This window comes from Onychostruthus taczanowskii, unplaced genomic scaffold (genome assembly GCF_017590055.1).
Source record: "Onychostruthus taczanowskii isolate IOZ18803 unplaced genomic scaffold, ASM1759005v1 scaffold103, whole genome shotgun sequence".
In the NCBI taxonomy this organism is placed as follows: domain Eukaryota; kingdom Metazoa; phylum Chordata; class Aves; order Passeriformes; family Passeridae; genus Onychostruthus; species Onychostruthus taczanowskii.
The window spans coordinates 710,047-736,986 of NW_024496858.1; the positions used below are offsets into that span (position 1 = coordinate 710,047).

The following is a 26,940-nucleotide window of genomic DNA, read 5'->3' on the forward strand; positions in this document are numbered from 1 at the left end:
ACCGCCCGGCGCAGCCCCATTTCCGGCGGGCGGAGGCGGCGCCGCGGCCGCCGCTGCTGCTGCCGGGGCGGGGGACACAATGGGCGGCAGCGGCGGGGCGGCGGCGGCGAAGGGGCGCTGAGGGGCCGCCGTCCTCCTTCGCTCCCTCCCTGCGGCCATGGCCACCACGGCCGAGCTCTTCGAGGTGGGTGCGGGCTCCGCGGGCCGGGTGCGGGAGGTGCTGGCCGGGCCGGCTCGCTGAGGGGATGCGGCGGCCTCTCCCTGGGGAAGGGCGGGCGGTGTGTGGGGCTGGGGAAGCGGCGGAGCCCCGGTGCCGCCCCGCGGGGTGCGGTGCCCGCCTTGCCCCGCTGCAGGGCCTCCCTCCCGGCCGGCTCCCGGGCGCTGGTGACAGGGCCACGCCAGGCCCGGCCCCGCGCTCCTTCTGCCGAAGGCACCGTCTCGTCTGACCCCGGCGCGGGGGTGTCAGCGGGGCTGGGATGGAATAAAGAAATGACTTTGCCCTCCCTTTACCTGCGGTGGAGGCGAGGCACGGAAGGAGAATAGCTCAGCCAAGGCCACGCAGGAGCAGGGCAGGAAGAGCAGGAGTCTGTCAGATTCTTCCGTGGCATTACAGAATGTCCTAAGTTGGAAGAGACGTGCGAGGATCATCTCCCTCCTGAAGGGAACCTGCAAGACAAATGGAGAAGGGACTGTTTACAGGAATGTGTAGTGACAGGACAGGGAGGATGGCTTCAAACTGAAAGAGAGCAGGTTTAGGTTAGACATGAGGAAGAATGATATCACCCTCTTGACTGTGAGGGTGGTGAGGCCCTGGCACAGAGAAGCTGTGGCTGCCCTGTCCCTGGCAGTGTCCAAGGCCGGGCTGGATGGGGCTTGGAGCACCCTGGGCTAGTGGAAGGTGTCCCTGCAATGGAACAGGCATGGAACGAGATGATCTTTGAGGTCTCTTCCAACCAAACCCTTCTGTGGTTCTGTGGCTTCAGCTTCTGGCCTGGACCATGAGCTCTCATGATGTGACCTGTGGCACACAGAACGTGTGTGGTGTCCCCACTTCCTCTTCGCAGGGACATGGTGACATCCCCAGGTGTCCTGTGTTTGCTCTCCAAGCCACTCAAGAGCTGGTTGTTCTTCTGGTGGGTTATCACTGGGACTTTGTCCAGCCTTCAGGAAAGGGTCTTCCTGTTTCTCTGGAAGATCCTATATCTGGGGTTTATGTAAATGCATTGTGTGCATTTGGGTTTATGAATCATTGTGATGGCACACGAGTGTTATGACTCACGTCTTTTGGTTTGTGTGGCTTTGAAAAATAGCTGGACTAAAATACTGTGCTCCTGTAGCTGGGTGCCAGGTTTTGTACCCTCCCTACTCCACTCCAGGAGCCCCTTGATTTCTCAACATGGTGACAGTGCCATTCTGTTCTTTGTGGGGTGTTGAGTGTGAGGTAATTTGAATATGGAAAGAAAACTGTGTGTTTTGGCTGCTTTGGGTCGTGCAACAACTTTTTCCATTTTGCAATAGCAATAAAGATGAAATTGCAAATTAGGTGAGACTTTTGCCTGAAGTTTGGGGCTAGAAATGATGTTTTTTCCAGCATGGAATCCAGTATTTCTGTCTCTCCTGCTTTCACTTCTCTTTCACTCCAAAGGCAAGAGAGTTTTTGTTGATGTCTGCTAATTTAATGTCGCCTACTTGGTTAGTTTGAAATTTCTGCCTTATATAAGAACACAAAAAATGTGCTTGTTATGGGAGTAGCCCTTAGCTGTTTGCTGAGGGTGGAATTTGATGGCCATATTTTCATGAGTGTGTGTTTTAAGTAAATTTCAGTACAGATATGGGAAATTGTGTAGGACAATCTGTGCTGAAAATGTGCACAACGTGGACTGAATTCTCCCTCACATAACTTAAAGCATAATTTAACAGTGGATACTTCTAAACTGGTTTTTAATCTGGCTGTGTCCAGTGTAGTTTCATTTGTAAACACCAGATCAAACCAGGTTATGACCCACTTCAGGCATATCTCTTATTAAATCAGGAGTATTGGCTGAATGGATGGGATCAGGTTAATTCATCTGGAGCCAGAGGGAAGTTCAAAGCTGAAGAAATTGACTGTTGGGGCTCATCTGATAACAGGCAAAGGACTTGCAAATGACATTTGTAATAGCTGATTTTCAGCAATTTCTGCAGAACAGGATAGGGGACTTAAAACAGGAGCTAGGCTGTCAGCTATGAGTAACCCTGTTATCAAGATAGCATTTAAAAAAGCAAATGTGTTTGGAAGGTACAAACTGAAGTGAGAACTTTTGGATCTGCAGTGGAACCTGGAAGATCATGTGTTAGAAAGACACTGTTGAACTTCATTAATTCCATATAAATCAAGTAGATTTTTAGCATACCCTCTGTGGAAAATTGGAAGAAAAAGCTCATTTTATTTCTCTGTTGATCAATATCCTCCACGTAATATCCACTCCAGTTAATATTTCTGAAATAATAAGAACAGTATTTATATGATAAAAAAACTGAAGGACAAGTATCTTGTTCTTGGGAGAACAGGTATTTTCCAGGAAGGGAGCTGCAGGTGATCTGTGTACATGTGCACCCAAGGAATGTTTAGAGGTGTATAGAGGCATGATGGGTGGAGAAAGATTGGCATTATAATATTTTTTTGGAGTTCTGAGGCATCTACATCAGATTTCCTTAGGAGAAGAGGCTTGCAGAAAAACTTTGTAAACGTTGTTTGACAAAAATGAAAAAATATTCCAAGCCATTATATGTGTGTAGGTGAATTATCTTTTAGAAGGGAGAAATGTGCAAAATGTTGTCTGCACACACAGGGTGTCAGTAAACCCTTTATTCAGGGTTCTTCCATACTTGGCTTTAGTATCCTTGTAACCAGAGTGGGGCCTCAGCTGAATTACAGGATATTCAGAGGAAAAATTGTGGATTTTCATATAAAGGAGGAGTCCTGCGAAGAGCCCTGAGGTAACTGGGAAGCTGGAGGCCTCCCCTGAAGGGAATGTTACTGCACTGAATGACTCATTTCACCTATAATTAAATTACAAAAGTGTTCCAAACTTTTAGATACCAGGGTGGCACAAGGAGGGAATTTACACTTGGCATGGAAACGTGGCATTGTGGCTTTTGATGAAAAGGATTCTTGTAAAGGCAACTTCACGTTGTGTATCAGGAAGGACTTGGTTAAAGAGATGAGTGACTTGTAGGGAAATTGTTTTTATGTGGTATCAACCAGTTATTTTTGAAGTTTAGCCAAGGAGGCTGAGCACAACATGGTTACTCAGTCAGTCTGTGCATGAGGAGTTGCTGAGTGATAAAATTTCTGCCATGTCTATCAGGATTCAACGTGTAACAAAGTATATTTTAAAACCTTTTATCTTCCTGGTTAGTGGCTGACTGGATGGGGCACAATTTGTTTCTGAGGAAACAGACCTTGAACAGGCAACATTTGCTTTTCAACCCTTGGTTTTACTTTCAAAACTAACTCTGTAATGCTGTTTTTTCTCTCCTTATTCCTTGTGACAAAGTTTGAGGCATATTGATACAGTAACCAATGTAATACCTGTTGAGATCTGTTGTTTTCTACTATTTTCATTTTTTTCCAACCAAGTTTTATCAAAAGCAGTGGTGGCATATTCAGTTGTTTCATCAAATGCTCCTATTAGCCAGAGCCACTCCCAGCTGTTTTTTGGGTTTACACTTTTAGAACTGTTGCTGCTTATAATTCAAAAGCTTTCTATAAAATCCTGGTGCTTGTGAAAATACTTTTCTTACTGGTCTTAGAAGTGCTGATGTTAGCACCTAATCACTGCTGCTGAGTAATAAATACTATTTTCATTAATGACAGAAATTGGACTGTGTTTAGGGTAATTTAGTATTAACTACGTGATAAAATGTTAGAGCTGTAAGTAGTGGCCAGCTAAAATTGGGTTTAAAAATGAGGCCTCTGCCTTCAGAAAATATTGTTGGGTGGAGAAATAATCTTAGCTCTTTACCCTTGAGTGGTGTTTTTATGGAAGAACCAGCAAATATGGAAGAAACTTGTGTAATTTTGAGTTTTAGTATCACTTATGTCTGCTTTTTCTACTTGTGGAAATCAAATTCATCCTCTGTTTTTATGCCTTTTTTCCTCATTTTTATCTGCTCTGTTTCTGCAGTTGCACTTGGGCTGCATCCAGTGGCATCTCATGCTGGATTTTTTGGGCTGGGTTTTTTGATCAGTTCTGTGTGTGATGCCATGGTGTGACAGAGAGTTGAACAACTGTAAAAACCCTTATTTTGCCACATAATTTTTGTAGGCAGATAAATTCTCTGATGTGTTTTGCTGATGGCTGGCTTGGGTGGTGTAACCTCTCAAATCAGCTGCTGGGCTCAGACACTTTGGAATGACAAGCCACAAACTCACAAATAATGACTTTAGAGCCAGCTCTTCACAGACCTGCAGCACGTCCTTTGCAAGCAGTCTGATAATATCTAAACTTGATGTTCCAACTCATCATATTAAAAGCTGTGTTCTCAACAATAAATATGTAAGCCCAAGAGGTGATGGAGCAATTGCCAACACTGTACTTTTGATTATAGTAAAGCTTCTAAACACTTTCAAAATGAGGTGTGAGCACCTGCTGAAGGAATTGTAAAGGGTTTTTCTTCTGTGGCCAGGAGCCTTTTGTGGCAGATGAATACATTGAACGGCTGGCATGGAGAACACCTGGGGGAGGTTCCAGAGGTGGAGAAGCTTTCGATCCCAAAAGGTAAAAAATCAAATTGCACAATGGTCAGAGTGAATGTATCTCTAATTGTACTGTTTTATTCCACATATAATAACAGAGCTGTGTGTCCAAGGAGGTTTTCATGTGGCAGAATTGCTAACATTTGTGACCATGAGCCGATTATTCAGAACTAATTATTCAGTAATGAGTAGGGAAAGTCACTTTCTGATTGAGACCTTTTGAATGAAGGAGAATTGGTATTGTTGGTGCTTGTCAGACAATTGCTGGATTCAAGCATAATATGAGACTTCACTGCTATGATAGTTAAGCCAATTTAATGAGATTCTTACTTTAGTTTCCTGAGCTGCCTTGTTTTAAGACTCAGCAGTTTGCAAATAAGAGACACAAAAAGGTAGAACAGCAAGAGAGGCAGCTCTGGGGATGAGATCTCGTGATAAACTAATCTGACTTACTAAAATGTCAGAAAATTAACCTGACACAGCCAAAGGACGTTAATTCTGGAGCACCTGGCTCTTTGGAGGCGTCTGAAAAGAGAAAGGATATTGTGGAATTTCTAGCAAGATGCTGAACTCTTGACATTCAGTCTGAGGCCCGTATCCTCTGCAGAGCTTTACGTGTGATTGAAGCAGGAAGAAGCCTGGAAATACACAACACTGTTCCCTGGAACTCTTTCTGTGTGCTTGTGCCCAGTATATACATTAGGGTAGTTCATGATTTGTACAAATTCCTACTTAGTTAAACAGATTTTCTGCATTTCTGCTGGTTTGCTTGGTGAACTTCTGGGAGGCACTTCCACATTTTTCAGGACAAGCAGGTGAAACACGCAACAATAAATATTTTTCTTGTGGCATCTTCTAGTATTGGGCAGGGAGCCAAAATTAATATTAAGAAAGAAATATTAAGAATATTAAAAAAGATGCTGCTTTTGTTTTGTAGAAAGAGTACTGGAGTCTGTATTTCTTATCTGTAAACCTGACTAGCAGCTGCCTCTTCTGCTTCTTTCATTTCTCAATATATTGAGCAGTGCTGCTGAATAAGTGCAGAGTTGACACAAGATCTGTTTAAAAAACAAACCCCAGCCTGAATGAGTTTGTTGAAATTAATAGAGATTGCCTGAATTTCTCTAGGCTTCTGTTTGGAAGAATGCTGTGTGTCACTGTTGTTTAAATTTGATTTTCAATATGCTTCTGTAAACTTAGATGTGTTTTTTCTGGTTTTCTGTGAAATCTGCTGCCGTGTGCAGATTGCTCTTGGGCTTCTGGCAAGCAGGGAGTGAAGGAGAGGAATCACCAACATCTGCCTCAGTCCAGTTTTCTTTAAGAAGTTGTGCCCTCAAGTAACTGACTGGACTAAAAGCCTCTTCTGACATTAAACCTGGACAGCAAAGTTCTGAAATGTTTCAGATGTTTTCAGTTCTTAGCATGAGTTTTATGGCTGTGGAGGATCTGCGAGTAATCCATTCCTTGACCAGTGACTGGGATATTTAGAAAAGAAAGAGCTGAAAATATGACTGAAATAGGACAGAATGAATAAAAACAGGAATGAGAAAGAGAGATGTTGAGAACAGAATGAAAAGAGCAGAGGGAATTCAAGAATGCATTCAGATGTACTGTGGTTTGGAGGAGTAAAATGTGAGTCTGAAAGAAAAGGTGAAGTCAGTCAGAACAACATTATGAAATGATGGCTGTGTCAGTTCCTTATTAATAATTACTCTTTGTAATGCTGATTTCCAACTTTACAGTAACATGTAGAGTAGAGAATATTCTTCTGTTGTATCCCTTACACTGAAGGGATGTAGTGGCCTAAGCTTTCTTTTTCCATGTGAGATTTGTTTAGGGAAGGTGGGGATGTAGGGATTCCTGCATCTGTGGCAGAGCCACGTTCTTGAGGGATTAATATTTTGGTGTTCCTTTCTCCTTTGGCCCACCATGCACAGAGTTTTTATGTTGTCGTAGAATGGTACACAACCAGGGTGATGCAGTTTAAATCAAAATTTTAGAAACAGAATTTGTCTAAAATATTTAATGTTAAATAGTAATCATATATAAAATATTTAAATTTAAGATTTAAATGTATTTATTTATTTAAATCTTCAATCTAGAAACATTTCTAAGTTGGACATGGTTAGATTAGCCTTGTGTGCAAGTTGCTTTTTTTTTTTTTTGAGAGGCGTTTTAAGCACTTCAGAAAACACTGTCTTTCAAACTAAAATCTGTTTTCCTGTATTTTATTCTAAATCAGATTATTGGAAGAATTTGTAAACCATATCCAAGAATTACAGGTAATGGATGAAAGAATTCAGAGGAAGGTGGAGAAGCTAGAACAACAGTGCCAGAAGGAAGCAAAGGAATTTGCCAAGAAAGTACAAGAGCTGCAGAAAAGCAACCAGGTAAATCCAAGGGCTAGAGTCAGTGGGAAGCTGTGCAAGTTTTCAGAGCATCCTGTGCTCCTTCAGCTTTTCTTGGTGCAGGGTGTTGCTGTTTGAGATAACAATAAAGAGGGTTTGATGACAATTTCTCCTGTCAAAGGAGGCTCATCTGCATGTTCCATTAAGGAGTGTTAGCAATGCTGAAAGTGGGGAGTCTTCACAATAATTTAAAGGAGTACACTAAACTTTATTTGGGTTGTGTGTAATTAATTAATTAGCAGTTCTGAAATGCAGCACCTGCATTCACTGGGCTTCTTCCTGAAGGAAATCTTGTGTTTCCTGAAGTGCACGAAATGGAAATCATGAGTTTAGTGTCTGTGTTCTCCAGGTTGCCTTCCAACATTTCCAAGAGCTGGATGAGCACATCAGCTATGTAGCAACTAAGGTCTGTCACCTTGGCGACCAGCTGGAGGGGGTAAACACGCCACGGCAACGGGCTGTGGAGGCTCAGAAGCTGATGAAATACTTTAATGAGTTTCTGGATGGAGAGCTGAAGTCTGATGTTTTTACAAACTCTGAAAAGGTAAGAGCTGTCAGCGGGATGAAAGCAGTTCAAAGCAATAAGCGGGACTGCCCTAATTACAAGCTGCTACCATGACTTACCATGGTCAGACTTCAAACCACTGAGTGACTGACTTGTTAAAGTTTCATTGTTCTGAAATGTAAATTAACAACACTGGGCTGCAGATTGCTGATAAAGCATTTGTATTCAGCGATGCTTAATGTGGCAATGTTGGCATTTTTCATTTTATGAAATTATCGGAGATTTGGGAAACGCTGGGAGGGCAACTTTGGAGTGCAATACAATATCTGCCTGTTTCCTTTGAACCCCTTGCCTCAGATCCATCCTGTAAAGCAGAACGTTTCTGAATGCAACTTCTTTGTGCAACTTTGCTCTGTTGGGTCAGTCCACTGGCCTTGGATACCTTTTTGTCACAGCATGCCTTTGGGCTTTGTGTAGTCCTGTGGTTATGTCTCCACCCTTGGAATTTAGAGGAACCAGGCAGGAAAACTTCAAAGCAATGTTCAAGCATTTTGTTTTTCTTGTGCTTCAAGAGTATGTTCATGAAGCAAATACAATCTGAGTGGTGTGACAAACAGAAATAAACTGAAGGAAAATAATCCAGCTCTAAGCAAAAGGATGCATTGGATTTCCCAATGCAGTTTAAGTAAAGTTGTTGGTTTGGGTTTGTTGGGGGTTTTTTTTAATGTGATGTATCCTGAAGAATCTTCCTTCCCTCCTTAAATTCTGTGCAGTGGTATGGTTGTAGTCAGGAAAACAATTATATGTGGAAACAGCAAACACTTGATTTGCACATTTAGCAAAAAAATATGTGCTTGAAATGCAGCTCATGGAAGACCTGAGAACAGGTTAATAGTCACCCCCTCCCCACTGAGCTGGAGGTGTCTCTCAGGGAAATGAAAAGCTAATCATTTTATATAGTTGTATTCCCAAGGAGTCACTTGCACAGTGCCTTTTGATTCATGGTCTGTGGATATATGGTAATTACTAGTTGATAGCTTGCCCTGATTCCAGAGAGAGCAGAGGAAAAACCTCCCTGATTTCCAAGGGAAACAGAAAGGTTTCAGCATAAGGGAAGTTCTTCTATGGACAGCCTTTCCCAGAGCTGCATAAATTTTTTCTTTTCTTTTTTCCTAAGGAGTAATAAAACATGCATTTTACAAATATTTACTGGCAGCATGGTGAATTACAAAACGTAAGTTAGAGAATTGTTGTCTGCTCAAGAGGCTCAAAGAATTCAACTTTCACTTTATTTGTAAATTAAAGTTTCATGATACATCCTGTTGGAGAACCAGAAAAATTTAGTAGTTAAATAGGGTGAACCTGGAAATTTGTAAACAAATGAATCTCTGTGCACCCCAAAGAATAATAAGATACTCATTCAATCTGTAGGAAGACAAATGTATAGGCCTTAACTCTTGTGCCAGTCTGCAGGAGAAGGGTGTGGGAACACAAACAAGAATTTCTGGATACAAGTTATCTTACTGAGGCTAATTTCAGCCAGGTGGAGTCTTGAACTTTTTCCCTCCTGATTTAAACAATAACTTGAAGAAGTGTTTGTAGAAGAGCCTGCCCAGACAGGAGCTGTTACATCTTAGTGAATCTTTGTACTAAAAATACTTCTAAAGTATGAGATGGTAACAAATATTCTTAAATGTAAAACCTTAGTTCTTAGTTCTTTGTCAATGTCTTCTGATCTTCAAACTGATGGGGGTTTTAGATAATGTTTTAGAGCATGTTATGATTTTTTGTGCTCTGCCAGCCCTCACAAATGTGGGCTTTTCTTTGAGACATTGAGGGGATACTGTGAAAGGAGAGGCACAAACAAGAGTATAGTACAGTTATGTTCTAATTGATACTTTTCTCAGTAGTGTCTGTTCTTAAAATCTGTTGGATTCCTTTCTTTCCCTACACTCCATTTGTTGCTTTCCACTTTCTCCCAGCCACACTGAGCAATTTCTGACTTACTTCTGTGAAGGTTTTCCTTGCTGGTTTATCCCCTTCTGTGCATTGTGTCTTCACCCTCTGAATCCTTATAATTTCCCTTGTGCTGCTAGCTAACCAGTCTAAAGATTCCTGAAGTGAGCAAATCACTCCAGCACAATTAAACTATCAAAATGATCAGCAGCCCACTTGTTTATCGTGCAATAAAATCATCCTGCTTAATATGTTTGCTGTTATTTTCATGTCCATTTCTCTATGTTCTGTACTTAATTTCATTATGCCTTTTCACTTGTGCATGTTTTCTGTTAAAATTCTCCCTTGCTATTATTTCTCCATGACTTTTCAGTTGTTTTTTCCCAGATACATTATAACCCTTAAGTTGTATTTTACAAAATCAATATTTATTTTGGTTTTAATGGTTTACAGAAGCCTGATTCATTTAAAAATTAAAGATGTCTGGGTTTAAGCAGAAACTGTGGAGAATTGATTTGTCATGGCTTCTCTAGTGCATAGAAAAAGTCCTGAATTCAATAAAATCTAAGTTAGTTAACAGCTATTGTGTGAAGAGGAAACAAAGAAAATGTTGTGTTTGTGGGATTTCTTGGTTGGTTTTTTTTTTGTTTGTTTTGATTTTGCAGCTTTGGTGAATAACTGCTAATATATAGACAATTGTATAGATCCCAGGTGTTAGGTATTAATGTTGCTGCAAGCTAATAGAAATAACTGCTCTTTCATTGGATTTATTTGAGGAGTGTAGCAGCTTCTGCCTTAAGAGGCTATTGTAAGCTGACAGTTCAAAACATAAGCTGCTCTTAATAGTCAGAATGGATCACTTTGAGTGCCCCTATTTTTGCTGAACAACCAGCCTGGTGTGATTCCTGTGCTCTCTATTCTTACCTGTGTGTCTGCTTCTATTCTTGAAAAGTTTTAATCCAGCCTGCTCTAAGTGGTGGCAGAATAGGATTTCATTACTTCCTTCCCTCTCACTTCAGTTCCCTGGATCATCACTAATTGGAAGAACAAGATAAACTCCAAATTCTGCATGTTCTCCATTGTGCCAGCTTATAAAGCTTTTAGTCATCAAACAATTCAGGTTGCAAAAGACGTCTGAGACCCTTGAGCCCAACCGTTCCCTCAGCACTGCCAAGGCCACTGCTAACCCATGTCCCCAAGTGCCACATCCACATGGCTTTGAAATCCCCCAGGAATGGGCACTCCACCACTGCCCTGGGCAGCTGTGCCAGTGACAACCCCTTCCATGAAGAATTTTTTTTCATGTGAATTTAAACCTCCCATGGCACAACTTGAGTATTTTTCCTCTTGTCCTGTCCCTGTTCTTTGGGAGCAAAACCAAATCCCTCTGGCTGTCCCCTCCTGTCGGAATTGTGGAGAGTGAAAAGGTCCCTCCTGAGCACCCCCCAGCCCCCTCAGCTGCTCCTCATCAGATGTGCTCCAGCTGTGTCACGTTTGGCCCAGTCAGCACTGCTTAAATCCACACAAGTTCAATTACAACCAGCTGCCTTCCCACACTTTGAAATTTGTCTTTTCCGTCATTTTATTCAGCATAACGAAGCAGTCACCACTTAGATGCACTTCCTGTGCTGCCTGGTGGGGAAGAATAATTGATAAGAGGTTCTGCATGTTCTGTTTTGCATGCTGTGTTACCTGTTTATTAGCTTTTGTATTCATGCAGCTATTCTTATTTTGTAGCTCTGTAATTATCTGACTTCCATCTTGATTTTTGCTTTGGACCTCAGAGTTTATAATTTCTAATACATCTTCCATTTCTCTTTCTTTGGGAGAATGCTCTGCTTTGATCCCTTTTTTCCCCTTTCTCCTCTCTCCATGCCAAGCAGGGTCATGGCTTTTTTTTGGTATGAGCTTTGTCCAGACAGTTCCACACTTCCACAGACATCCCCAGTGGGAACATGTGATGTGACTTTTCATCATATTTTGACCTATATTACTTTATGTTAAAGAAAAATACCTTAAGCATCTTAAAAGTACATATAGGAACTTGGAGGGGCTGATCTCTTCCACGGGTATGTCAACTCAACCAGCTTTAGAGATAGGAACTTTGTGTATGAAAATTGGACAGTGCAGGGGGAGGAAAGGAACAGCCCAAAATCAGACCTTCTTTAATGACTCTGTCATGTTTTCTTCTCACCAGATTAAAGAGGCAGCTGATATTATTCAGAAACTTCATTTGATTGCACAGGAACTGCCTTTTGACAGGTAAAAATCTATCTGAACATCTTTTTAAGAAAGTAAATCTTCGCACAGCTATGATTTTTCCAATACTTCCCTTGTCTCCCCTTTTGGGCTGTGCTTAGGGATTCATGGAGCTTTTGAGCTGGATTGTGTGCTTATTTCTCTCTCCTCTATTCTCAAATTTGTGTTCACGCACTCATGTTGTAGGATCATCTTTACATACACATCCTAAACTGCTTAACAGACTTTTAATGGGATAATTTTGCTTTGCTGACTTAATGCTAGATTTGAATTAGATGCTTGTAGGTTTTTAGGGATATAAAGCGGGGAACTTTTCTGTCGTCTTTGTGCTGCGTGTTTTCATTTTTAAGCAGAGTGCCTGCTGTTCATGATCCAGGATGCCTGTGATTTCTCATGTGATGTGGATTTGAATTTAATCATGCTATTTTTTTGTTGTTAACAGGTTTTCTGAAGTAAAATCAAAGATAGCAAGTAAGTTATCTATCCAGTTCAATCCATATTGCTGTATTTGAATTGTTAAAGATGATTAAAGAAATAAGCAATACTGTCAGTGTTGCAGTTTTTGCCTGAATTATGTAGCCTGATGGGTTTTTGTTGTTATCCCCTTTCCTCTCCAGGTAAGTACCACGATTTAGAGTGCCAGTTAATTCAAGAGTTTACCAGTGCTCAGCGCAGAGGAGAAATCTCCAGGATGAGAGAAGTAGCAGCAGTTTTGCTTCACTTTAAGGTAAAAACTAAGGGGCTTAATTTGAATATGTGAATAAAACCGACCCACGGTACAATAAGTGCCTGTTTTGAGTTTAATGTATTCGTGTGGGCACAGCCCTCATGTCAGATAATGTGTAACTTCAAGGGTTCAATCTGAAATCAAGTGCAGGGGAATAAAGGAGGCAGATGAGGGGGATTGAGGGCAGCATCAGTGGAGAACTTTCTAAGGTAATCTCTTCTTGCATGGGTGTGACCTGACTTTCATGCTTGAGAAAGAATGATGAAACTTGAGGTATAGATCCATGCAGAGTGGTGGTAAGTGGAGTTATGTTAGAAACATAACAAAAATGGGTTTGGAAAAGTCTGTGCTTTGAAGGAATTCTGTTTGTTTTGGTTTTGTTTTTTTTTTTACTTAAATTTTTCACAAGTTTTATGTTTCTGTGATTTAGTTTTGTACTGAAAACATGAACACCCTGCTCTAACACAGAGTTATTTTGCTCCTTCCACAGGGCTATTCCCACTGTGTTGATGTGTACATAAAACAGTGTCAAGAGGTAACGCAGTTTGTTTACATCATTTTTTTATTTACATTACATTGTTGATTTAATTAGTCCTATATAGGTTGTTGGAAATATATTCTGAAATGTGTTTCTCAATCCCTAGGGTGCATTCCTGAGGAATGATGTCTTTGAAGATGCAGCCATTCTCTGCCAGAGAGTGAATAAGCAAGTTGGAGAAATCTTCAGCAATCCAGAGACTGTGCTAGCCAAACTCATTCAAAATATCTTTGAAGTTAAACTTCAGGTATTTCAAATTTTAACATGTTGAAGTTCATTGAGGAACCTCTTAATAAAAAAATATTTTATCTAGGGATAGCAATTAATGAGAATTTACAGCGTTGGTAATCTTTGTATAAGGGTGTAGAATCAACTCATTGCTCTGTAACAATTAGGACAGATAATCAAGCCCATATCAAATAAATCTCCTTGTGCTCTGAATACAGAGCAAATACTCAAATTCAATATGTAAAATTATTAGGGGATTGCTGTGTTCATTGGGTAATTCATGAGATTTCATACACGAGTTTGATTTGTTCTCTATGCCCCCTACCAAGAATATGTCAGGAAAAGAACTTCCACATTTCATATCTCTAATTTGCTCATTCTTGGATTTGGGTGTTGTTTGTGAAGTTAGCATTGAATAAGTGAAAATCATTTATGTTGTGGGTAGTGTCTTGCAACTAATGCAATATTTATGAAAATCTAAAGTAATTGAAAATACTAAGTTTTTCATCCTGCAAATACACCCACTAAAGTTCTTAAAGTCATCAACATGACTTTCCTTGCAAAAAGCAATTTCCCTGTAGATGTTGCTCTCATAGTGTAGAGATTGAGCTTGTGTTTCAACCCCAATTTTGTGTGTCAGTTTTGAATTAGTATTTTATGATAAATAATACTTTTGTCCAAATATTCAGTGATAAGAAGGGCTCTAAGCTTGTATCTGCTTTGTGTATGTATTATGATAAGCAAATATGTAACCATCTTTTTGCCTTGTCAATGGCAGAAATGCTCTGAGACCTCTGATGCTTTTGATTCTTAAAATGAGGGGATTTTTTGTTAGTTGGTCAGACATAGTTTCAAAGCCATCTGTCTTTTGTCTTTTCTTCACACATTACTGTTTTGTGTTATTAAATCACTTCCTTCTACAAGTGTGTTTAACCCCCTCTGTGGATAATGGAGGAAGTGTAAATTAAAGATGTAAAACCAAAGGAGAGATGAATTTCCTTTAAGTAAGATCTACACTTTGCAGGAAATTCCATATAATCTAGGAAGTAGTGAGAGTGACCTGTGGTTGTCAGTTTATCTGCTAACAGATGTACCAAATTTTGCAGAGTTATGTGAAGGACCAGCTGGAAGAACACAGGAAATCAGATGCAGAACAGTATCTTAAAAACCTCTATGATCTATATACAAGGTATGTATATATCAATGATTAAATTATTGGATTGAAGCTATTGGAAAATAAACAGATTTATTGTCAAGAAAAAGAAGCCAAAAATGTAAACTTCTCATAAAAGCTGTAAATTTTTTATGTCTATTAACCTTTACAATGATGGGTTTCCTAAGGAAAATTTAAAATGGCCATTATTATTTTCAGTGGGTACTATTGTGATCTTCAAGAGTAATTTTAAAACTGTGCAAAAGCCAGTCCTCCCCATCTCACTGGCAACTTGATTGCAGTGGTGCTGTGTGTAATTAAACATGAATTATGTGAAATTCTTTGCTTAAATGTGAAACTGCTCCAAGTCTTAATCACCATCAGGGTTCTGTTGTGCTGTGTACTTTACAAACGTGTAATGCTGTAATTCATCCACATTCAACCTTTTCCTCCCCTTCCCTTCTTTGTTTCTTTTGCATAAAGAACCACTAATCTGTCAAGCAAATTGATGGAATTTAACTTGGGTACTGATAAGCAGACTTTCTTGTCTAAGCTTATCAAGGCCATTTTCATTTCCTACTTGGAGAATTACATTGAGGTGGAAATTGGCTATTTGAAAAGTAGGAGTGCTATGATTCTGCAGCGCTATTATGATTCCAAAAACCACCAGAAGAGGTCCATTGGCACTGGAGGGTAAGTTCCTTTTGGGAAGTTTGATAATTTTGAAGTGGAAGGGAGGTGGTGAGGGGAGAAAGGCTGTGTTTGCCATGCCAGATGCACAGTGATGAACTGTCAAAGACCTACAGCTTTTTATAATTTGCTTTCACTTTATGTTCTGCTCAAAAGTGTGTTGCTCTGAGTACATGTGAAATGTACTCAGTGCATGGTATTTGTACATACTGGAAATGAAAAATACCAGTTAAACCTATGTTTCAACTTAGGATCCAGATCCACAAAAGGACTGAAGCAAAACTAAGGTACCTAAAGCATGTGTATGTGTGTATCTAAAAGCATACATTTTTTTTCACCTGCCCAGGTCTTGTGGTCCCCTCCCAAGACCTAGGAAGGGGAAAAGACCATAGCAATGTCAGTGAGAAAGCTCTTAGTGAGCCCAGAAGATGCAATGGACTTAGAGAAAGGTAAAACAAGACTTCATTATCCTCAGGGTAGAAAAACTAATGAAGGAGTAGTGAGAAGTGGGATAGGAAGTATTAAAACTTGTGTGAAGCAGAGGTGCTAAGACTGCTGCACCTTTCAAAGAGCTGCTGGGTTCAGTGTGTCAGGAATGATATGGAAAAAGCAGCAGTGAAGTAATTTTAAAAAAAAGCAAAGATGCAAATTTAATTTTCTTGGGGAAAATTAAATTTATTGTAGTGCGTAACTGTATGGGTTGTTTTATGCATGGAAATGTGTCGAAGCATGCTTGACTAAATAAAGAACTGCTGAGATAATGGATGAGGATGAGAGGATTTGTGGGTGTGGATGAGATAGGAAGCTCTCATTAGTGTTTGGAAAGTGCAGTGTGACAGGGAGGATGGAGGCTGAATCTGTCCAGAGAGCAGAAGTGCTGCAGGATTCCAGTGAAATCACTCATCCCACAAGGGGAATGAATAACTGCTCCCATGTGTGAACGTGCCATTCCAGAACACAGTTGACCATGGAATCAGAGGTGGTAGTTTTGCATCTACTGCCAATTTTTGTTTGTAAAGCTTGCAAGACTTGTCTTAATGCTTGCACATCCTAAACTGTGTCTTGGGTCCTGTTTTTGAGTTAACAACTACAAGATGCTAAATTGTTGTTGTGTTTGAGTACCAAAATTTCCACCTGGTGAAATCTTTTTGGGGTCTGTCTTTGTTCCAGTATTCAAGACCTCAAAGAGAGACTAAGGCAACGAACAAACTTACCCCTGGGGCCAAGCATTGACACACATGGGGAAACTTTCCTGTCACAAGAAGTGGTGGTTAACCTTTTGCAAGAAACCAAGCAAGCTTTTGAAAGATGTCACAGGGTAAGTTTGCTTCCTGTGACCTCCCTCAGTGGTGAGATTTGAGATGTTGTGTGTGAGATTAAGTCTTGAGCTTAAGTTTTTGGTTGAGGTGTGATAGGAAGAGGAAAGGACATTTCAAATTGTCTCTTGTGTTTTTCATGGAAATGGAGCCACAGTGGAGGCTGAGGGTTTGTTTTTCCACATGGATCTAGTTGTAATTTGTGAGTATTAATGCTGGCTGTTTTTGGAAGAAGTGGTGATCATTAAACCTACTGGCTGCATTGGTTTTCTTATTAAATTAGACCCAAAACCTGAAAAACCTTTAGTGTGGTTTTCTTTTCCTGCTTTAAAAATACACTGTTCAACAGTTGCTTTCGTGCCTCAAGTGTAATTTCTTCTTAGATTAGTGAATGATCACCAATAAAATACTGAGAGGAATAGTCTTAAACATTATTTACCTTGGTAACCCTCTACAGTTTTTTAAATGCTTCAGTCTAACATGAAAAAGGTATTTTACTTCTGATTAAATTGCTGGTTTTGCTGCCTGTCAATCATATTTGCCTGGTATTTGGTGTAAATGAAAACCCTTGAAATTTAATTGCAGACTTAAATGTGATTTTTTTTATTAGCTGATTTCTAAGAAGTTTTAATTCCTTTAACATTCTCAATGAGCTTATGGCAGAAAAACTTCAGATATTTAGATGTTTTCATATTTTGTAAACTGAGTGGAGCCAAAGACAGAGCAGGGTACAGACACAAGACTTTTACCTGCACACCCTTGGGATCACCACCTTCCTCAGGGTGAGAATCAGTGCCTGTAAGGCAAGCAGGTGGATCATTATTTTTCTCAATATCATAGTTGCTAGGAGCAGTTGTTAAATTCATGATAAAAACTGGTTTTTTCCACATGTGTGCAACCTTTTGTTTCTGCCTTTCTGTTGGGATCAGATTTAATATAAATTATTTTAGAAGAATTGTATTTGAGTGGAAGCCCCAATGGATCTTGGCACATAAGGAGATTTCCAGAATTAGGATTTTAGAATTTAGGGGTTTGTGGTCAAAGCAACTCACTGTGCAAAAGATAAGTTAGTCCCTGGCTAACTAATTGTGGTATTTATGTCACATAGCAGATGTGTGCAGGGTTCTGCCAGCTGTGACTGCTTTAGGAAAAATAAATTGGTAATTTTGACGTAGTCATATATTGAAACATTTCACTGTTTGGAAATTTCTGTTGTTGGGTTTTTGAGTTTTTTGGGGGGAAATACAGCAGAACATTTTGAGTGTTGTGTAAATTACCTCCAGTTGCAGTAGTAATCTTTCTTCCTTGAAGCTTTATAAAAGTCTTCACCTAATTCCTTAGGAACCAAAGCTGTTTTTCCTAGGTACAAAAGCCCTGTCACATTTTTCTTTAGAAAAGGGATTTACTGACAGGTTGCTGTCCGAAATCCCATGTTGCTTACAGCTCATCAAAGTCCAGATGCTGAGTGTAAATGTGGCCATTGCTGCACTTAATAAAAGTCTTCATGCTCCATTGACTCCAGCTGAACTGTGCTAAATGTAGCCCAGGTTCAGCTGCATTATTTTTGCTGCAGTGCTAAAAGAACACAAACTGGAGCTCCAGACAACCCAGTGTCCTGCTTCTCACTGTGGCCAGTGCCAGGAGGGTGTTAAATGAATAAAATACAGGGTATGCATAGAGTAATCTCTTCTGAATGCATTTTCCCAGCATCCAGTGGCATGCAGGTTAGGCAGTTCCTGAGACTGCATCTGGAAAACTGTTGTGAGGACTGTTAATTAATATATTCTTTTATTATTACTCTTATAGTTATTATTAGAAACTGTTAATGCTTTTGCTTATTGTAGCATCGTGTGGCAGCTTGAGTTTACTTGTAAATGCTGAAGGGTTTGTTGATATTTTAGGCTGTTCCTGAATAATTCCCTGTATGGATACTTTTCATTTTGAGTAAAATTCCAATTATTCTGGAGTACTTGTTACATTTTAAGCTTATCCCTTATGCAATATCCAATAAACTTTCAAATCTATGTAGAACTGACCTTTAGGACATTTTTTTTTCTTTTTCTTTAAAGCTCTCTGATCCCTCTGACTTACCCAAGAATGCTTTCAGAATTTTTTCTATGCTGGTAGAGTTCTTATGTACTGAGCACATCGATTATGCATTAGAAACAGGCCTTGCTGGTGAGTACAGTATTTCCTGAGCATTTCATCTCCTTGGCCTTTCTGTGCAGATGATCTTTGCTGTGCCTTATTGATTGGCCTTGTTCAGGATGTGTTGGTTAAATTAAATCTGTTTCGTGTGTTTGGGGGTTGACATTTAATGGCTTCTAAAGTGTAACTTTCATTTGGGGAATTGATGCACAGATGAAAACGTGCTTCTGTCTTTAGAAACATTTTTATCATAGAAATTGGGACATCAGCATTCCCTCCTTCTGTGTTCAGTGTCATAACAGGAGAGTATTTTTTTATTAAATCTTAATGTTTATAGGAATTCTGTGCTTGTTTGTGTATTTGTGTGCTTAGAGTGACAGTAAATAGGAAAACTGCTTGTCTAAAGAAGTTAAAATCTTGACAGTGAGAACCTGTCTGTCTTGTAAGACAGCATCAAACTCAGATTCTGAAGGAGTTTTTAAATTGACTGCTCTGTTTTGCCATCAGAAATGTTACCAGTTAGATATTTCTGTGCTTATGCTTCTTACCAATATAGCTAGGAGAAGAATTCTATATATGGCACCGTGGTAAATTTTTGAAACTCTAAATCCTGTGATTTAAGCATCATTCATGGAAAAAATCTGCATATTTAAAAAGTCATCATGCTAATTATAAGAACTGCATATGGTTACAATTCTAATGAAACCTCCTTTGCTTCAGGCATTCCCTCTTCTGATTCAAAGAATGCAAATCTTTATTTCTTGGATGTTGTCCACCAGGCCAATACTATTTTCCATTTATTTGACAAGCAGTTCAATGATCATCTGATGCCACTGATCAGGTACCTTTGTTTTGATTAACGTGTTTCCTCTGGTCTTTTTTTTTGGTGAAGAAAGCAATTTTTTTTCATTTCTCATCTCTTTCAAGAGTAGTTTATGCTTGGAATAGTTCAACTTTGATGTTGTGGGAGGGAGAAGAAGAGAAGTTTAAACAAATTGGTTTCTTTGGAAACAAATGGGAGAGGGTGGGCTCCAGGAATACTGATAGGAAGGAAAGACATGGTTTTCCATGGAGATTTTGCTGCTGCATTCCAGGTGGGACTCAAGGGGGTTTGTGGCTGTGCCCTTTTCCTGCTGGGGTGGGAAATCTACACTAGATCCTTTTGGAAGCAGAAAACCCAGGAGACAAATTAGTTTTTATGTTTTAATAATTCACATATCTTCTATACTGTTGCAGTTCTTCTCCTAAATTATCTGAATGCCTTCAGAAGAAAAAGGATATCATAGAACAAATGGAAGTGAAGCTGGATATGGGCATTGATAGGCAAGTAGAGAATAAAACTTAATCTTTTAAACCACACCTTTCTGATATGTTAACTGGCCTTTTAAGCATGAATTATTCCTCAATTCAAAATTGATATTTTAATTTATTTTTTAAAAAACAGATAAACTCCATTGTTGTGCATAGGAAATTTAGATTTTGTGTGGTTAGAGGGTCATGTTTGCCATGGCACATTCTGACCCAAAAATGCTTCTAGAAGGATGTTAAAGGATTTTGCTTATGTTGAAAGAGTGCAATAATTCACTGTTACCTGATTGTCTCAAACTGGTGTTTTTCTACTTTGAAAGAGGGAGAAATGATGATTGAAATAGGTTAAGCATTTGCAGGATTTCCATAGGAGCAAGGTTTGACAAAAATAGGTTAAATGATTTGCTGGGATCTGTGCAGTGCTATGGATTAGACCGAGTCGTGGAAGTCTGGAGACCTGGAATAATTTTGATTCTGACATTGACTTGCTTTGAGGTTGTGACTCATTTAATCTTTTTTCTATTTCTCAGAATAAAAATGAGGGGATAGCTATAAAAATTGCAAATTAAAATCACAGCTGTTTTTCAGCAGAGGAAAATAATAAACGAACGAGCTTAATATTGGGAAATGGAGGTGTTGTGTGATGCCCTACTTCTGACTTGGTGTATTATTTTCTGCAAGTGCAAGGAGAAGGTGGAAATAAGGGATGTAAGGTGGCAATTGAGATTTTAGCTGCTCCTGCTGCAGGTGACCTTAGAGATTTAAACATGAAGTTGGAAGCACTTGAAGCACTGAGGCCATAAGCTCAGATGTAGATAGATACAGGTCAGTCATCAGTATTACAGTGGTTTGTATCTGTTTGTGTTAAATAATTAATTTCTTAAAGACTTAGGAGAACAAGTTCTTGTCAGAAAACAGTACATTCAAATGTTTGTGGATAAGAAATTGAAAAAAAATTGTGCTTCAGCACGTGAAAAAGAGAGATTAGTTTTGAAATAAACATTACATGTAAAATATGTTTGTGGGGCTGCTTTGTGGTGCCACTGATGCTGTTGAGAATTGATTGTCCTGCTTAAAGGAATGAGTTTAAAAAATAAAGGAAATTTTTGAAACGTTGATGGCTTCAGTTTATCAAATATTGAAAAGTGCAAGTGCAGATTCTTGAAAACCATTCACAGCATTTATCTATCTCAGTAAAAGTGATTTATCAGCCAAACAGAATTAGTTCAACTGGTTTTCTCTGAGTATGTATTTTGTGTAAACAGCCTTGTGGGAGTATTTATTCCAAATGGAAATTGAGGACAATGCAAGATACTATTTCTTTAAGTTTCTGTTGTTATGTGGACTTAGAACAAAGTAAATCTGAAATACAAGCCTGAGCTGTATGCACAGGACAAAAATGAGTTTTTTCCCTCTCTGGTTGCATGTGTTCTTCTCTACCTTACCCCAGCTTGAATCCTTCAAGGCCTGGAATGTCCCTGACAGTTGTGTTTGGGAAGGTTGGGGGGATGAGGGGGGTGAAGGAGAGGGGAGGGGAAGAGAAGAGAGCCAGAGGATGTTCCTGGCCAAGGTTGAGAGGGTTGCAGCCTCTGTCGCCTGCTTTGCTGTTTGACCTTTGCTTTGGACTTGAAGGAAGGCAGAGCCTTGCCCTTAGATAATGTTCTGAACAGGTAAATCCTATAAAGGAGAAATAATTGATGCTGAAAAACTCCATTAGATTTCTGGGAGTGAGAGAAATACCAAGCTCTGGCAAAGGAAGAAGTTTCTTTTTCCCCCCTTACCCTTCCTTCATTTGCCAAGTGTTTTCTGAGGCTTGCTTCTGACTCATATGCAATGTGATCTAATTCTGCTAAACTCCTTGGAATGCTTCCTCCTGAGTCTCTCTGAAGGATGCTGTCCAATTTCTCTGAAGAGCTGGATTTGAATGGATTACCTCACAATTCATGTGTCCCCTTTAAAAGCAGCAGGCTGCATGCTCTGCTCCAAGACACTGAACTTGGTGGAAAGACTTTTTAGAGGGTTTTTTTTGGCTGATGCTCCTTCTTCTAACTGCTTTCATAAAATCTTCTCTGTAGAAAAATGTTAGATGCTGGGTTTTTTCCCCTCATTGCTTCATGCTGCTTAGTTTTGTCCAGAATCATGTCAATATATATAAATATAAAAGTCAATGAAATGAAAAAGTTCCTTTCAAAACCCAATCTGTATTTGTAACTTTAAAGGACACTGAATTGTATGGTTGGACAGATGAAGCACATCTTGGCTGCAGAGCAAAAGAAGACAGATTTCAAACCAGAAGATGAAAACAATGTTTTGATTCAATATACAAATGTAAGTAACCAAAGTCTCAGCCCATGAATGTTATCAGGTACAAGATGCTCCCTACCAAACTCCCATTAGACAACATGTGCATTTGCTTAATTTACTTCCATCTTGCACCAAGCACCTCCAAACTCTGTTGTGGACTATTTTCTCAAGCTGAAAAGGAACAAGAGTAGTTTTTATCTAGTGTCAGACACAAATCAGTGGGTGCTGGAGGAACTGGAACATTCTTTCCCCTCCCAAGAGGCCCAAATTTGGAGCAAAGCTTTTAGCTGATAATTAGCTTTAAGCTATCAGTTTCAGAAAATCAATTACCAGGTATTCTCCAGTTGCTGGGTGTTTTTTCCTCTCAGAATGGCAGGAACATGGCAAAGCATCACAGGTACAGCATGAACATTTTACTGCACAGTGTTGGCTCTCCAGTGAGTGTGTCTGAATCCCAGCCTAGGGGCTGCTAGGGTGGCTTACATTAGGGAAAGAGGCAGGGAGGAGTAGGGAAAAAACTCAGTGGGAAGAAGTGAGAGCATTCTCTGAGTGCCTGCAGCCAGGTGGGAATGGGAGAAGTGCAGCAGTAGGTAATAGAGTGTGGGAATGGTGAAAATCCCAGTATGGCTGTTAATTAGGATTTATGATTGTGACTTACAAGAGGTTTTTAATCACACACCCCTTTGGTGGATCACTAAATTAAAAATCAAGATTAAAATGTTCTATTCTGAACTGATACAAGCTATAACTTATTTGAATATTTTCTTGCATCTGTCCTTCTACTTGCAATTTTGCATCTTTGTGTGGCAAATAGAAATGTGGAAAATTATTAATTGAAGAATAAACTTTTACAACAGATCATTGAGATTAATCAGCGTTAGTAACTGATGTTCAACTTACGATGTGGAAGAAAGTAGATTACCTAATTCTTACTTATTTCTTTTTATTTTTGAATCTAGGCTTGTGTGAAAGTGTGTGGGTATGTTAGGAAACAGGTGGAAAAGATCAGGAACTCCATGGATGGCAAGAATGTGGACACGGTTTTGATGGAGCTCGGGGTTCGTTTCCATCGCCTCATCTATGAACACCTACAGCAATATTCCTACAGCTGCATGGGGGGAATGCTGGCCATTTGTGACGTGGCTGAGTACAGGAAGTGTGCCAAAGACTTCAAGGTGAGCCTGTCCAGCAGGAGGAGTGATGGTGTAAATCCTCTCTCTCCTCATCTTTTGAAGATATTGTTGGAATCCTTAAAACCAGAGGGTTTTGGGAAAGCTGCAAAAGGCACGCCTCAGAGACAGCAGAACTGTGATTGGAGCTAAGCAGTAGCCATAAGATGGTTCAGCAGAAAAATTATGTAAGAAGTAGAAAAGTAAGGACAAATGGAACAATGGTCTGTGTGTTAACACTTGTCTAGAATAACTCCCTAAGCTGTAGGAAAGTATATCTAGCTAGATATTAGGAAGTTCTAAGCTTAATAATAGAGCTCTGTGCATTGTGTTTTAAGGCTTACAAACAGATATTGTATTCAAAATAAGCAAGCATTAAGTGAAGGTACGTGTGCTTATCGTGGTTGGATGGAACTACTGTCAATATGCTTTTGCTTTGTGTGATTGGGCAAAAAAGTTTTAAAGTTGTAACACGAAGTTCTTGGTCTGCTGCCTGAGATGTGAGCTGATGGCATCTTCCCATTGTCAGAACCATGTAATGAGAGTGATGCTGGAAAACAAACAGCTCAAGGCACGTTCCTAGCGGTCCCATCCTGTTTGGGATTTGTACACAGCCCCGGTGGCAGATGTAGATGGATGTTCTGGTATAAGACTCCAAGCAACTCTAATTATTTCTGTTTTTTTCCTTTGTTTCCTCTTGCCCACAGATTGCACTGGTCTTACAGCTCTTTGATACTCTGCATGCACTTTGCAACCTTCTGGTTGTAGCCCCAGATAATTTGAAGCAGGTTTGCTCAGGAGAGCAGCTTGCTAACCTGGACAAGAACATCCTTCACTCCTTTGTCCAGCTGCGTGTCGACTACAGGTCTGCTCGTCTGGCTCGCCACTTCAGCTGAGAGCATGGCAGGAAACCTTGCACCTTTGGGCAGCCTCAGTTGTTAGAAAGCACAGGGAATTATTTCTTACCAACCATGGGTGTAACTTTTGTGGGACAGTGACTGTTCAGGATAAAGCAGCAGCCATATTTAAACCTGGCCATGTAGAAGGCGAGCAGGTAAAAATCTGGATGATGTTTCATGTTAGCTCAAGTTCTCCCAGTGAAGAATTTCACAAATCTACTTGCTACTGATTTTTTTTTTTTTAATTGGAAACATGTTGGTGTAGGAGAGCAAATGGTGCATTGAAAGTATTTTAGTCTTCAATATTGAGTTATCAGATACCATTTGTTAGACTTGAACTACAGAGCATAGCATAGGTAATGGATTACATAGAATAGACCAGTGTAAAAACATTCTTCATCAATTTTAATGACTTAGACTTCAGCACAGCTAATCATAATCAAATTATCTTTGATTGGTGTTTCTAAGTCATTTCTTTCATTTAGAACGTTATCCTGCTCAATGTAATTTCTTGCTCTAATTAATTAGCTTGGAATTTCTTTGAGATGTAGGAGTAAAACACTATCCCAGAAAGACATAATTTATTCATTGTGTAGCATTCTAAACAGAACTAAAGTGGTGAAAAGTTTTGGATTTTTTTTTTTTTTAATTTTATTTTTGGTTCTTTGGCTTTGTTTTGTTTTTTTTACCTAATAGTCAAGGGCCCACTGGAATGTACTGGCATTGTATGATCTGACATTATTGTTTCTGTTTGATACCAGCACACTGAATTTTATATATGCTCCTGAAGTAAATGCAGCTGCTTTGCCTAAGGCATCCTTATTACAAGGGAAGGTGCCCATTGTTGGGTTACTATAAAAGAACTTTTTCTCCTGTCTTATTTTGTATGTAAATAAATTCAAATTCTAATGAAGTGAAAGGATAAAATGTAGCCCAGTTTTTGCTATGTGGCAGGAATGGCTCCAGCAAAAACCTAGAGTGGCAAATTCTTGTGCTGAAGAGAATTGATCCTCAGTGCCTGAGCAATATAAAATGTTGAAGTGTGTGAAAGCTGCTCTTCCACTGATCAAAACTGATATTGGACAGAGGTTACTCTGTGTCTGTTGTGCTCCAGGGTGTATTCAGGAGTTCCTGACACGAACCCACAGTGTGCACACAGTGAACTGAAGCAGCAGTGGTGTTTGAAACCTTTGGGGTGGCTTTTCCACAAGCAGCTGGGAATTGTTGTAAATAGACCTTTTTTTTCAGAGTGGGCTCTTGTGGAAACCAGGTTGGAACTGCAGTGGAGCAAATGCTTTCTAACACCTTCCTTCTACTGTGGGCTCAGCACATCATGGAAACTTCTTTATCTCCCATTTCCAGAGCAGCATTTCTATCCATTCACTTTATGGGTTGGTCAGAGAATTGTATTTTCCTCTTCTGTTAAAGAATTCCCAGGTGGAGTCAATATTGACAAGACTTGTTGGAACTTCTCTTGCTTAGCTGGGGTTCTCCTGCTTCATCTTGGATTTAGGGGAGCATTCTGTCAGTAAACAAGGGAATGGTTGCCAGCCTGGCTCACAGCATCCAGGGAGTCTGGCTGCTCTGCTGGGCTGCTCTGCTCTGTTCCTTGGCCATGGCAAAGCCACAGAGGGGTTTGCACTCTGGAGGAGGCACCTGCTTGTACTGCTGCCATTTTTGTTCCAAAAGCTCTGATGTGAATTCAGATGATACCTCTCTGTTACCTCTGTAACTGAAAGCCAACAATTTTAAGGCTGTGGTTTTATGAACCAATACAAAATCTTTCTACAAAATAAAAAAGTGTCAATTTGCTAACACTTCAGAACAGTGAACATCATCTTGAGATTGCAGATCACAGAAGTGCTTCAGAATTTGTTGTATGACTGTTTGAATTTTTTTTAAGGTTGTATGAAATGTATTTACCATATTCCTTGCTTTATTAGCTGTGTTTTCCATGCATATGCTCAGTGCAATATTCCCATTATGCCTGTTAACAGGAGGCAGCAAAAAGTAGGTGAACACTTAGATATGTAAACTCTTCCTCAATAAAAAGAATTCCTTCCAGATACTTTTTTCATTTCATTTCCATGTTCCTTGAAGATATTTATACTCAATTGTATAAGCCCTTCTATTTAAAAGAAAAAAAAAAAAGAATAAAAGTAATTTTACTGACCAAATTTATCACTGGTGTGAGCTTTCTCCTTCCTTTAAAAAACCTCCCCATGCACACACTGGAAGTTTCTATTTCTGGAGAAGGCTGCATTGTCAGTAAGTTTATTTTATAATACAAGTTGGATTGGGGTGGGGTGGGGGAACTGTAATTTTCACACATTTTTAAGTTTAGAGTTCTTACAGCATATAATTTAGAAAAATATTTCCAGTGGCTTATGAATGCAATAAAATAGTATCTAAAATACAAATATGCCTTTTAATGTTCATCTAATGAGTTAAAGTATTGCCTGTCTAATGTTCCCTCCTACAACATAGGCATTTATTTATCAGGCTGGCAGCCAAACCTGGGAGGGGGAGAGTGTGTGTGTGTAATTATGTTGTCTACAATTGGTGAAAATGGCTTTGCAGTAAACTGTTGT

At 39.6% G+C, this 26,940-nt stretch overlaps 1 protein-coding gene across 2 annotated transcripts; it reads left to right on the forward strand.

Moving 5' to 3' along the window:
- Positions 1 to 36: 36 nt before the first annotated feature.
- On the forward strand, positions 37 to 26,522 carry EXOC5 (exocyst complex component 5). Of its 2 annotated transcripts, XM_041413452.1 has the most exons (19): positions 37 to 184; positions 4,672 to 4,763; positions 6,984 to 7,131; positions 7,499 to 7,693; positions 11,808 to 11,872; positions 12,312 to 12,340; positions 12,487 to 12,596; positions 13,087 to 13,131; positions 13,241 to 13,381; positions 14,469 to 14,551; positions 14,999 to 15,208; positions 15,457 to 15,492; positions 16,376 to 16,523; positions 18,591 to 18,699; positions 19,390 to 19,510; positions 19,906 to 19,992; positions 22,197 to 22,305; positions 23,241 to 23,456; positions 24,158 to 26,522. In XM_041413452.1, the coding sequence occupies exons 1-19, from the start codon at positions 158 to 160 to the stop codon at positions 24,344 to 24,346; spliced, it is 2,160 nt and encodes a 719-aa protein (XP_041269386.1). In that variant the 5' UTR covers positions 37 to 157; the 3' UTR covers positions 24,347 to 26,522. The 2 variants fall into 2 exon arrangements, with proteins under 2 accessions (XP_041269386.1, XP_041269392.1); XM_041413458.1 differs by lacking the exon at positions 15,457 to 15,492.
- The last annotated feature ends 418 nt before the right edge of the window (positions 26,523 to 26,940 follow it).